The sequence below is a fragment of the Hyperoodon ampullatus genome, assembly GCF_949752795.1.
Source record: "Hyperoodon ampullatus genome assembly, chromosome: 9".
NCBI classification, from domain to species: Eukaryota; Metazoa; Chordata; class Mammalia; order Artiodactyla; family Ziphiidae; genus Hyperoodon; species Hyperoodon ampullatus.
Window position 1 is genome coordinate 63018535 of NC_136922.1, and position 11420 is coordinate 63029954.

General features: G+C 52.8%; 1 protein-coding gene across 6 annotated transcripts in view; it reads right to left on the reverse strand.

The window, feature by feature from the left end:
- The window catches only part of CRHR2 (corticotropin releasing hormone receptor 2), a gene marked incomplete at its 5' end in the record, with an annotated part of 43116 nt that overhangs the window by 10654 nt on the left and 21042 nt on the right, over nt 1-11420 (reverse strand). For 3 of the 6 annotated variants that reach the window (XM_079711333.1, XM_079711332.1, XM_079711334.1), the window contains 3 exons: nt 1471-1588; nt 1987-2096; nt 3532-3617. In XM_079711333.1, the coding sequence (XP_079567459.1) occupies nt 1471-1588; nt 1987-2096; nt 3532-3617 (314 nt within the window). Of the gene's footprint in view, nt 1-1470; nt 1589-1986; nt 2097-3531; nt 4004-11420 lie in introns of those variants that run through there. The other 3 variants (XM_079711336.1, XM_079711335.1, XM_079711337.1) reach the window with 3 other exon arrangements.

Below are 11420 nucleotides of genomic sequence, written 5' to 3' on the forward strand. Positions count from 1 at the left end.
AATTTCATGTAGAAAAAAATTAGTGAGTCAATTAAAAGAAAATTGTTATTGAACTAGTACAGGGTCTGTGAAGGTGAGCTGCAGCGGTGGAGGTGATCCTCCCAAATCTCTGGGTTTAGGAGATTATGGTATTAGTGTGATCACTGCCGTCTCTGGAGGGAGACTTCCTTACACTGGGACCTCTGGCAACTGGCCATACCTCTCTGAACCTCATCGTGCTGCAGATAAAAGAATAATCCCATCTTGCAGGTTGGTTCAAGATGGAGGTGGCAAAGGCAGGCGCCAAGAAATGAATGTTGGTGCCATTTGCCTTCTCGGCTGAGGGGAATTTGTCCCGGTCCCTCTGAGCAGGGTTACTACCCCTCGCTCAGGGGACAAGCTTGCCCAGAGCCACCATGGGCCACGGCCAGGTCTGGCCTCAGGCCAGAACTCTTCTCAGCTGACCCTACCTGGCCATCTTCCCCAGGGGTTCGTCACCAGGGCACCCTCAGAGCTGAGGATGTGGGGATTGGTGGTTAGAGGAGCCCTGTGATGGGGAGCTGACTGTGCCCTTGGACAGCGCAGCGCCTCTCTATCCGGCTCTAACAGCCGGGCTGTCAGATAATCAATCAGCTGAGCTGATCACAGCCTCCATGACTTTCCTCCATGGTCCCAGCCCTGATCTTGGGCCCCATGTGGCCATCTGTCTCCTCTGTTCTGAGAAAGTCCTGCTGACGTGGAATGCGAAAGATCCCCTCCTCCCAATCTTGTTTTTCCTCCAAGTTAATGATGCCTTGTCAGTACAAGCCAACATTGGGCTGCAGGGCACCCCAAACTGACTGAATTCCGTTGGTGCTCAGGCAGGGCTCAACATGGGGCCAAGTGAAGCGTTAAACCAGGCTGGGTGTGTGCTCAGGTCTAGCCATCCAAAGACGATGTATTGAGCAGTCTCTAATGGTGGGCCAAAGAGCTCTGTGCATGGCTCCACTCTGGGCTCTGGTTTTATGACTTGGACACAGTACAACAGTGGTTGACACAAATCTACCATGGGCAGCTAACGTGCTGGCCTGCTCAAGATCCTGGTGGCTCAGATGTAGAGGCATCATTACAGTGTCATCTAACCTCCCTGAGCCTCAGTTTCCATGTCTGTATAATGGGGGCGAAATCCCTACAGGTCTCTCATTGGAATGAATTGATCTAAAAGCTCAATAGAGGTTAATTTCAGCCTCCTTTTCTCTAAGGAATCTTTGGGAGGTGCTGAAGTCACAAGATGGGGAGTGGAACAGGATAAACCAAAGTCTGGTGTCAGGTTTGTGCTGCTCCCCAGACCCCGGCCTGGAGCCCCATTCCCCCACCCCTGGCTCTGGAGGGACAATGATTGTGTGCAGGTGAGCTCAGGTTCGGGTCTGCACGCGAGGACTGGGCAAGAGAGATGGGGGCCCCCAGAGCCCAGAGCCCCCCAGGTCCGGCCCCAAACCTCTACCCAGAGACCTCATTGCTCTCATGCACTTCATGGTCGATGAGCTGCAGCAGGAACCACATGACATTTCGCAGGATAAATGTGGTGATGAGGTTCCAGTGAATCACGTTCCGCAGACAGCGGATGCTCCTGTGGGAGGACCAGGTCAGGGGTCAGCCGGGACAGGCTGCACCTGGGCTCAGAGCTCAGTTGCGGCAGGGGTCAGGGGTCCGCTGGCATCATGGGTCAGCTGGGCCTGCGCCCCCTGCCACCCCCTCCCTCCTCAGGCAAGGGAGAGACTCAGCCTGGGGTGAAGGCAGGGCTGCACCAGGGGCCAAATTCCCATTCGTGGTGACCACGGTTGGGTCTTCCAGAGCTGGCTCCCTTTTTGCCTCCTGCATGCCTGCCAGTGGTCAGTGCCCAGGCACCTCCCCAAGCCCCTTTTGTCCGTTGGCTCCAGGGACCCCGGAGAGGAGCTGAGAATGGGAGAGGTGAAGGGGGTGCCGTGGGAGGAGGGCAGAGAAAAAGCAGGGGCGGGGTGGACTCACCGCAGGGCCAGGAAAAGCAGGAAGGCAGCCACGAGGGCTGCCACAGACACGCAGTGGCCCAGGTAGTTAATAATGAGCGCGACGCGGTAGTGCAGGTCATACTTCCTCTGCTGGACAGACAGACAGACACACGGGCAGACAGAGGCTTGGGGCATGTGGAGGGTGGGGCCAGGCACTCTAGCAATGGCCACCCTGTGCGTCCTGACCCTGGGGGCAGAAGAGGCTCCAAGTGTCACCACCACACCTGGCACCCAGAGCTCTCTCCTGTCGGCCCTGCGTGGCTCTTGGTATAAATGGCTGTGGTCAGGTGTCCCCCGTGCAATTGGAGGGCAGATTTGAGCACAATGTATTCTGAGTTATGCCAGAGATATGGGTATGTAGATTCTATTTTCTTTTTAATTCTGGAATGGGAGTTGCTACACCTGTGTTTCATCTCAGCTCACACCCTAATGGGCTGAGCAACTGAGGGTGTATTGATTTATATCTCTGGGACTCAGTTTTGATATCTGTACAATGGAGCCAACCTGTCCTCCTGTCTCAGAAGCAGTGACCTATGGCAGGTCTGGGGGTGCCCTGGGGACAGTCTGCCCTGGCTGCAGCAGTGAGGGGGTACCTTATCTGCAGAGATTTTAAGAGCAATATTGAGACCAAATAAAATCAGTCTGCTTTTTATTATCACCACATGCTGGCAATTCTTAACAGAGGCAATGATAAAATACTCCTTCCTGCCAGGGCAGACTATCCCGCCACCCCACACCCACTTTGGTTTGCCACTGCTCAGAGGGGCTGTGAGATGCAGAGGTGAGGGCAGAGGGCAGGAGGGGACCTCTTTCTCTCCTTTATGGCCCATCCCACTTGTCACTCTTGTGGCCCTCACTGCAGACCCCCTTTGGCTCGCATTTTGTAGAATCACTTTCTCAGGGCAGACAAATGTTTTTCCTCTGAACTTGGACTTCTTTGGGGGAAAAGTTTCAGCCCCACTGGGGGCTGTAATGGGCAAAAGAGGAGAGGGATGGGGTGGGATGTATCATTTGGGGTCAGGAATGAGGAGAAGCTTCAAGAGGAAGGAGGCTGGCACCGCAGATAACACGGAAACCAGCACCAGAGCAAGGGGGGCTGGTGAGGTCGGAGTGGGACCCAGCTTCCCGTGGGGACTGCCCTTGTGGGGGCTGCACTTGTTTCCATGTGGAGTCATAGAATCAGAATGCCAGATGGGGAAACTGAGGCCCAGAGGAGGAAGGAAGTCACACTGCCTGTTAGATGTTGGGGCACTGGTTACAGGGTCATCCCCTTCTTGTGCCATGTGCCACCTTGCTGGTGTCCTCCACCAGCTGAGCTCGCCTGAAGGTGAGCCTCCACGGCCCCTTCTCTACCCCACCACAATGTCACTGAGCACAGGGCAGGACATAGGGTGGTGGCAAGAGGTGCAAGAAGGGGGCGGGTGGGTGACACAGGACTAGTTCTGCCACCCTTGGCATCCTCTGTGCTCAATCTGAGTCCTACTACCTGTAAGGACCAGGGGTGAGGCAGGTGGGAGCCACTCACCTTATCATCCAAAATGGGCTCACACTGTGAGTAGTTGATCCGTGAGGCCCAGGTCCCATTCTCCAAGCACTCTCGGTAGGCATTCCCTACAAAAGATGCACCAAGAGGCAGGTCACTCCCCTCCTCAAGAACACTCCCTGGCTCCCTGGTGCCCACAGGATAAGGTCCCTATGTCTCAGCCTCTCTAGGCCGGGAAACTCGTCTGAACGTTCACATGAAAGTCATTCGTGTGAAAAGTGCACAAAAGGCTTACCACCCATGGCAGCTAAAAGGCATGATAAAACCCATTTTTGATACAATTTTTGACTAGCATTTGTACAGTCTCTTTTTTTTTTTTTTTTTTTTTTTTTGCGGTACGCGGGCCTCTCAGTGTTGTGGCCTCTTCCGTCGCGGAACACAGGCTCCGGACGCGCAGGCCCAGCGGCCATGGCCCACGGGCCCAGCCGCTCCGCGGCATGCGGGATCTTCCCGGACCGGGGCACGAACCCGTGTCCCCTGCATCGGCAGGCGGACTCTCAACCACTGCACCACCAGGGAAGCCCTGTACACTCTCTTTAATTTTGTTTGAAACTGAACCCCACTGTGAGCCCTGGGATGTGGCTGAAGATTCACTGCTTTCAGCATGCCGAAGAGTTTCCATCCTAATTGCAATCAATTTATGCTCACGAGATCCATACTTTTCCCACCAGTATCAGTACTTCCACTTTCACCATAGTCACTATTTATACAGCAGGTGTTTGCCCTGTACCAGGTCCTCTTCTAACTGCTTTGTTTACACTCGTCCATTCAATCCTCAGGCAACCCCATGGAGTAGGTACTGAGATTAACCCATTTTACAGACGAGAAAACTGAGGCACAGGGAGATCAAGTAGCTTGCCAAGGATACAAAGATGAGAAGATTCAAACCCAGAAGGTCTGGCTTCAGGGTTTATGTTCCTAACCCCTAGGCTACTGAGCAGCGGTACAGGAATGACAGCAATATGGGGAAACCGGACTGTGCTGCTGACCTTGAGCTACGGCTGCCTGGGAGACCACCATGTGATCTCTAAATGTTTGAGAACCTGGCTCTGTGTTAAAGTTGGAACGTGATGTGGGAAAAGACATTTCAGGGCATCAGTGTCTGATGTACTGAAGTGAGGGTTTTATTGAAGGGAGATATATGAAGTTCAAGGAATGCGCATATTTTCTTTAAATCCTAGTTTGACTGTCAAGATCTAGCTCCTAAGCCATGCTCTCCAGGTAGCCCACCGTCACTTCCAGCCAGAGGAATGCCTCACACCTGATAACTCCAAAGCCCTCTGCTAGCCTCTGCTCTGCATTTCGCTGTCTTAGGTACCCTACCTCTCCCGCTTACTTACAAATTCTAAACGATCTATTGTTTGGGGATAATTTGTACCAGCGTTCTGCTCTCTGGCTAATGGGCAGTTGTTTGTGGATTTTTCTTTTGGGCTTAAGTTAGAATCACAATATAAAGTTAATTTTTAAAAAATAACTCACAGAGCACAGAGTCACAGAGCTGAAGGGGAAACCTTAGATTGTTTTTGGAAGCAATGAGTTCTGAAATAATTAAGTTACTTTAAAAATCCACTTCCGCTGAGCTAACAGTGAGTTAAAAGCAATGGACTTATGAAGGAGCACTTGATGAAGAGGAGAAACAATGGGGGAGATTCTATTAGCCTAATTGTTTTTTAATTTGGTGCTCTGAGCTTATACATTTTTCAAATTCGGGATTTTTACTGGCCTTTTCCTGCCTCCTGGGCCTGTCACCTGTCAGCGAGGCCTGCCTCTGGCAGGTCCCTGGCCCAAGTGTGAGTCAGTCAGGCCAATGCTGGTCTGACACCAACTCTGACCCCAATATGAGGACACTAGCTCCTAGGCCCTGACCATGGCACCCAATTCCCCACTTGGGTTTTCTCCCTCTACAGGATTGTTTACTACAGGTTGTATGTTAAGAGAAAGAAAGAAAGGTTGTATGTTAAGAGAATTTGATGCACAGGGTCAGTGATGTTACTGAACTAAAGGACAGAGTATGGGGTGAAACCAACGGGACCAATGTAAAGGCATTTTGGGAGGGTGGGTGATTTTGTAAAATGAACAGTCCCTCCCTAATGGGGATTTAGAGTCCTTCTCAACAGGCCTGTGTGAGGTGAGACAGACCCTGATCCTGGCTATGGTTCAAAGGGCAGAAAAATTTATCTTCTGTGAATGTGTTCCTAGATGTTATCTAGCTTTTCTGAAGTCAGTGCTAAGCTCCTTCCTCCAGGAAGGCCTCTTTGATTGCTTGCATCTCACGAGTCTCTTTCTCCTGAGCCTCCCAACGCCCCCAACCCTCTCAGTCCTGACAGCCTGAGCCCCACATTCCAGCCCTTGCTCATGACCTGGCCTCAGTTGTTCAGGTGGGTGAGTCTGGTGTCTCAGATCAGTGTGGGGCTCCCTGAGGACAAGACCTCAGAATACTCATCTCCCAAGTATGATATCTTGTGGTGGTACTGACCATGGGGCGGGCTTGCGGAAAGGAGGGGGTCAGGATAGAGATGCTGCAGATCTGAGACCTTTCTGGTTCCTCACATCAATGCCCCTGGGGTACCAAGCTCCGTGGATTCTGTCTCCTCTTTCTTTTTCCGGAGTCCATCCCTCTCCTGCCCACCCTTCCACCCACTCTCTAGTCACCTTGCACTGGCACAACACCCTCCTATCTTGCCTCCTGGCTTCATCTCTTGCCCCCCTCGAATCTCTATCCTTTACCCCCATTGCCAGAGTGATCATGCTGATTTCTGAATAAAAGTCATCAGCAGCTTTTTATTGCTCTTGGGAATAAAGTCCAACTTTCTTGGTGTGCTATTCAAGGCCCTTGACACCCGGGCCCCAGCCGAACTTTCCTGACCCATCTCTACCACTCCACATGGCAGCTGACATTTACACCAGCAGGCCTGGCACACAGCGAGCTCCATACTGAGCCACCCCTTGAGATACCCTCCTCACTCTCACCCTTTACGCATGCACATATTCCTACAAACTCCTACTTATCTTGTAACCCCCAGCTCTAATGCCACCTCCTCCTGGAGGCTTCCCCAACACCCAAGGTATTACGTAATCTCTTCTTTTTCCCTCTAAACACCTCCTCTATGTCTTCCCATCTCTTGAAACATAGGTCTTCACACTCTTTTGCCCTTGAACTACAGCCACATATCCATTTCATGTCACAGTCCAGTACACACACACACACACCGCTCACATGACTGAATCCAGTTTCACAAAGTGAAATTTATCTTGACCACAGCTATAATATTTTTCTATTACTTTCTAATGAATTGTATTTATTCTATATACAAATACTAGTCACAACCCACTAAATTTACTTCACAATCCACTATTGTACAACATAGTTTGAAAAAGAAAAATCTCTTTTAGAGCATTTGCCGTAATTCACTATGAGTCTCATCTCTTTAGAACTGATCCTTCTTTTCTTTGCTACTGAACTTGAGCTCCCTGGGGACAGACAAGTAGGAAGAACCCATATTGGAGTCAACAGTTCCCTCCTCAGGAGTGAGCCATTGAGTATACGTGGGCTGAATCAAATTGACTCAGGTCTGTTGAAACCTTGGAAAGCAGGGTCTCAGATGTGGGATGTAGTGGTGGGAGGGTGCTTCCCTCTGGGGGCCCAGCCATGCCTGGGGATGAGGCTCTGGCTACAGACACTGGGTACCAGAGGACTGGAAGAGAGATGCTCCCAGCACTTCGGGGGAGCTGGCTAATGAGGACACTGAGGCCTCAGACACAGCCTTGGATAGGAGAAAGTAAGACAGGAAGAGTCTCCCCTGGGAACCACAGGAAGATGGGCACGGAGAGTCTGAGGGCAGATGGTCAGGCCAGAACTGTGGGGGTGGATGTAGTGAGGTGGGTGCCTGTTACCACAGCAATGTAGGTGCCTCTGCTGAAGATCGATGCCAATGGTGTGCAGTGTAGTCTGCCAGGGGCATTAGGGTCTGGATGATGCAGGCAAGGTGTTCTCTTCCAGAGCTCTGTGGTCTGGGAAGCCTGGACTCTATCCCCTGCAGCGTGCCCTGGCCTGTTGAAAGCCCTCATTACAATGTGCTCCGTCCCTTTCAGATGCTGACACTTTGACAAGAGCTTCTGATTTGGGCAGTCACCTGAGAGGTCCAGGAGCCTGGCTGGGAGAAGATGGAAGCCTAAATTCTAGCTGTAATTTTGTCTCTGGCTGATTAAGTGACCTTGGCTAAGGCCCGTCCCTCTCAGCCTTTTTCCCCACTCAGAAAAAGTAATGTAAACTGCTTCTCAGTGATGCCATTGGCATCTCAGGTGGGTCAAGTATTTGTTGTGTGGGACTTTTCAATCTGCTGACTGCCAGTAGTACCCTCAAGCCATTGTGACAACCCCAGACAACCATACATCACTTTTAAGCGCTCCCGAGGTTGGCACTTCTATCTCTGATAGTCGAACTGGCAATATATGGGAGATGAGGACCATGAGGGACCATTTTTTGGTGGTGGTTATGAGGGGGAGAGTGCCAGAGACAGGCTGGGCATGGGGATGAGTGGGAATGTGGTGGAGGAGAAGCAATGTCGTCACTGGCTGTCGGGAAAGAAGATGACAAGTGAGGGTGGGAGGGTGCTGACAGGGTGATGGGAAGGGCCAGAAGCAATATTTACCGAAGGGATGAGGTCATGTGCAGGACTGAAATTTTCAGCACCACGGACAGCAAAATGCTACCACTGCCTACGTCCCCCCATGAACGCAGGTGGGGAACCTTGGAGAGCGCCTAAGACTTAGCCCTCCCCGCTCTGCCCATTCAGCCCATAGCCCTGGGCCCAGGCCAAGATAATCCATGACCCTCTTCAATGCCCAGCTTCAGTCCTAGTACCTCCAGGTGCTTCCACGACTGCTCCAGCCCCTGGAGGGTCAGCTGCTCACTTCTCTTAGCTCATGCTGGGTCGGTATTGTTCTCTCATTGACTTCTGTAAAGGGGTCATGCCTTCCCAGCTAGCTAAGGAGTAGGGGTGGCAAGGCCTGGGTCACCTCTGGCCCTTTCTTAAGGGCTACACAGAGCTGCACACACAGGGGCTCAGGATGGACCGAGGTGGTGCTGTTGTCTAGGTTACCGGGGAACTCCAAATGAGAATGAGAGGCTCAGGGTGGGCCAAGAGGACAGTTTGTCACCTTGGATGCCCAGGCTCTGCCAAGCTGCACGGCAAATGCAAAACTGTCCCACGTGCAGGAGCATCTTGAGTCTCACACTCATGCCACAGGCAGGCTGAGCCCTGTTGCCAGAACTGTTGACACTGTAAGTCCAACCCTTGTTGGGTAGGGGTGTCCATCTGAAATAGCAAACCTGTGGTCAGCATCCTCCAGATTCCAGGCAAGAAAGTAAATTGGGAACTGAGTCAGCAGGCATCTCCTTGGGAATTTAAGAGGGCGAGGAAACTTCTCCTTATTTGGTCTAAAGAGGCCCGAAGAGGGAGACATGTCCACGGTCACCAGCAATGAAGAGGCAGAAATAGATCTCTCTCTCCCAGGACACACTTTCTTATGGGAGATCCTGGAGTCAGTGTTTCTGGAAGGGAGAGGCTCTCCCTGCTACCCTGTGTTCCAGAAGATGTAGTCAGTTGTGCCACCTCTGCAGTGTCCTAGCCACTTAGTGTCTGGACCCCCAGAGCAGAAAATGCCTAAAGAGCCAGATATGCCACCCGCAGTCCCCTTACTGCTTTTCCCTGCAGTTGGACTACTGCAGACTTAGCTATCTCCTTCCTGTCTGGCTTGGGAGCTACACCTTAGGTCACTTTTCTTTTGCAGGAAAAATCTCTACTGCCTGGACTAGGCAGTGATACTGTGGGCATGACTAATTGCTTTTCACCTCCAGTTAAGAGACCATTTGGGGAAACACGGTACAGTCATGGTGCCAATAGCACAGTCTCCCTGAGCTTCCCAAACAATGTGTGTCTCCCTGAGTTAAGTCTGAACATTTCCCATCTTGATCTAATCACCGCACATTGGTGGGGCAGAGGTGGGGGCAGCTGGTGATGCTCACCCAAGCTCAGAACCAAGCTGCTGGGTTGAGAGATCGAGAATCTGCTATCACCAGCCCAGTCATCAGGTTGGGAAGGGCCTCCTCGGGGCCATCTGCTCGTGACATCTGGGATGAGAGAAGGGAACTTCTTTCCCCTCTCTTCAGTATTGTGTGGACACTGCTCTCCAGACCCCCTTGTCCATTCTGGACCTCCCCAAACGCTCAGCTCTCTATTTCTGAAGGGCTTTTCACCCATGATGCCCCCCCATCCTTGAGTAGGTATGGCAGGGGTAAATGTCCACTCTTACAGCAGACAGTGGGGAAACTGAGTCAGGGAGGCACAAAGCAGATTCATGGAGACCTCAGTGGGCCCTTGAAAAAGGGAAGAGGTGTGAGTGGAATCCAGCTCACTGTGTGAGATCACTGGCCTCCCCAGGGAAGGGGCAAGTGGGAGGAGGTGCCTACCCCTGCTCCAGCCCCTATTGTGCAGGGCTCCCTCCTTCCAGGCATCCCTAGCAGCTCGTCACCATGACGCCCGCCAGCGGAGGGAGGCGGAGAGAAGGAAGCCCGCGGCAGCCGCGGAGTGGAGGATGTCAGGGGAAGGGGCCACGACAACTCACCCAGCACACCGCCCACCCTGTACAGAGAAACGGAGGCCCAGAGAGGAGAAAAGCCTGCCCAAAGGTGAGACAAGCAGGATTAGAACTGGCTCCCAACCATCGTTTCTGTGAAGTGATGGGGGTGGGCGAGTGGGGTGGGCGGTGAAGACATGTCTGGCTGGCAGAGTCCTAAGTCTGGGGACTTAGGGGGCCAAGGGGCTGCTTCTCTCCAGAGGCCTTTGGGGATCAGACCCTCTTCGTGTAGACAGACCGCCCCCTCCCAAGACACCATCCAGAGACCACTCAGTTTGGTGCCTCTCAGGGACAACAGAAGGCCACACCACCTCGGAAGGACAGCCATCCTCGGTGGGAGTGGGGCCCTCAAGGACCTGATCCCGGAGACACGACTTCTCCTTCCAGACCCTAGGCCTCGCTCTCCTCCCCTTGCTGCCAAGAGCCTAGCAGGGCACGGGGAGCCCCAGGCAGCATCGTCTCCTAGTCGTGACGGGGCCCCATGAGGTTAGTATGTTTTCTGTGTCCTTCACACAGATAAGGAAATTGAGACTTAGATGGGGTGGAGCTGCCCGGCACTCAGTGAATCGCGGCACAGCCAGGACTTCGGTGAGCTCTCCTGAAGCTGGGTCTGGGTTCTTCCTGCTATTCCTCGCCTCCAGCCCCTCCCCTGCAGGAGCTGTGAAAGGAAATTCTGGCCAGACTCTGGAGCACCTGGTTTGAGGTGGGTGAACTGCATTTGGGGTCCTTTGGGGTGGGTCCTGAGAGCCCCTGGGGGTGGCGATTTGCCCTGGGGATTCCAGACCCTGCTGGGGTTGCCAGGGTGTTGGGGGAGTGGGCAGGGAAGGATGCTGCAGCCTCTGACTCAATAGCAGGAGGGAGGGGAGGGGAAGGACACAAAGTTCCCAGCCAATCTGGATTCAGATTTAGATGGTACATCCTGAACATCAAGCGGCATCCTTCCAGAGCACTCCAGTCCTGCATCATGACGCTGTGGACAAGCAGCTCGGGCTCTAATGCTAGCGGAACTGAGGCCCACGGCCTGGCATTCAAGGCCTCCATGATCCGGCCCTATTCCCTCTCCACCTCTGTTCCCACCCTCCCTTCCCCCTGACACATCACTGGCCCAATTTTTCAAGGCCCTGCTCCCCAGCACTTCCTCCATGAAGTCTTCCCAACTTGCTTCTCCCTCTTTTTCTTGGAATCAACCTCCTCCCATGTACTCCTATAGCCTTGGCTGTGCTATTTCACTT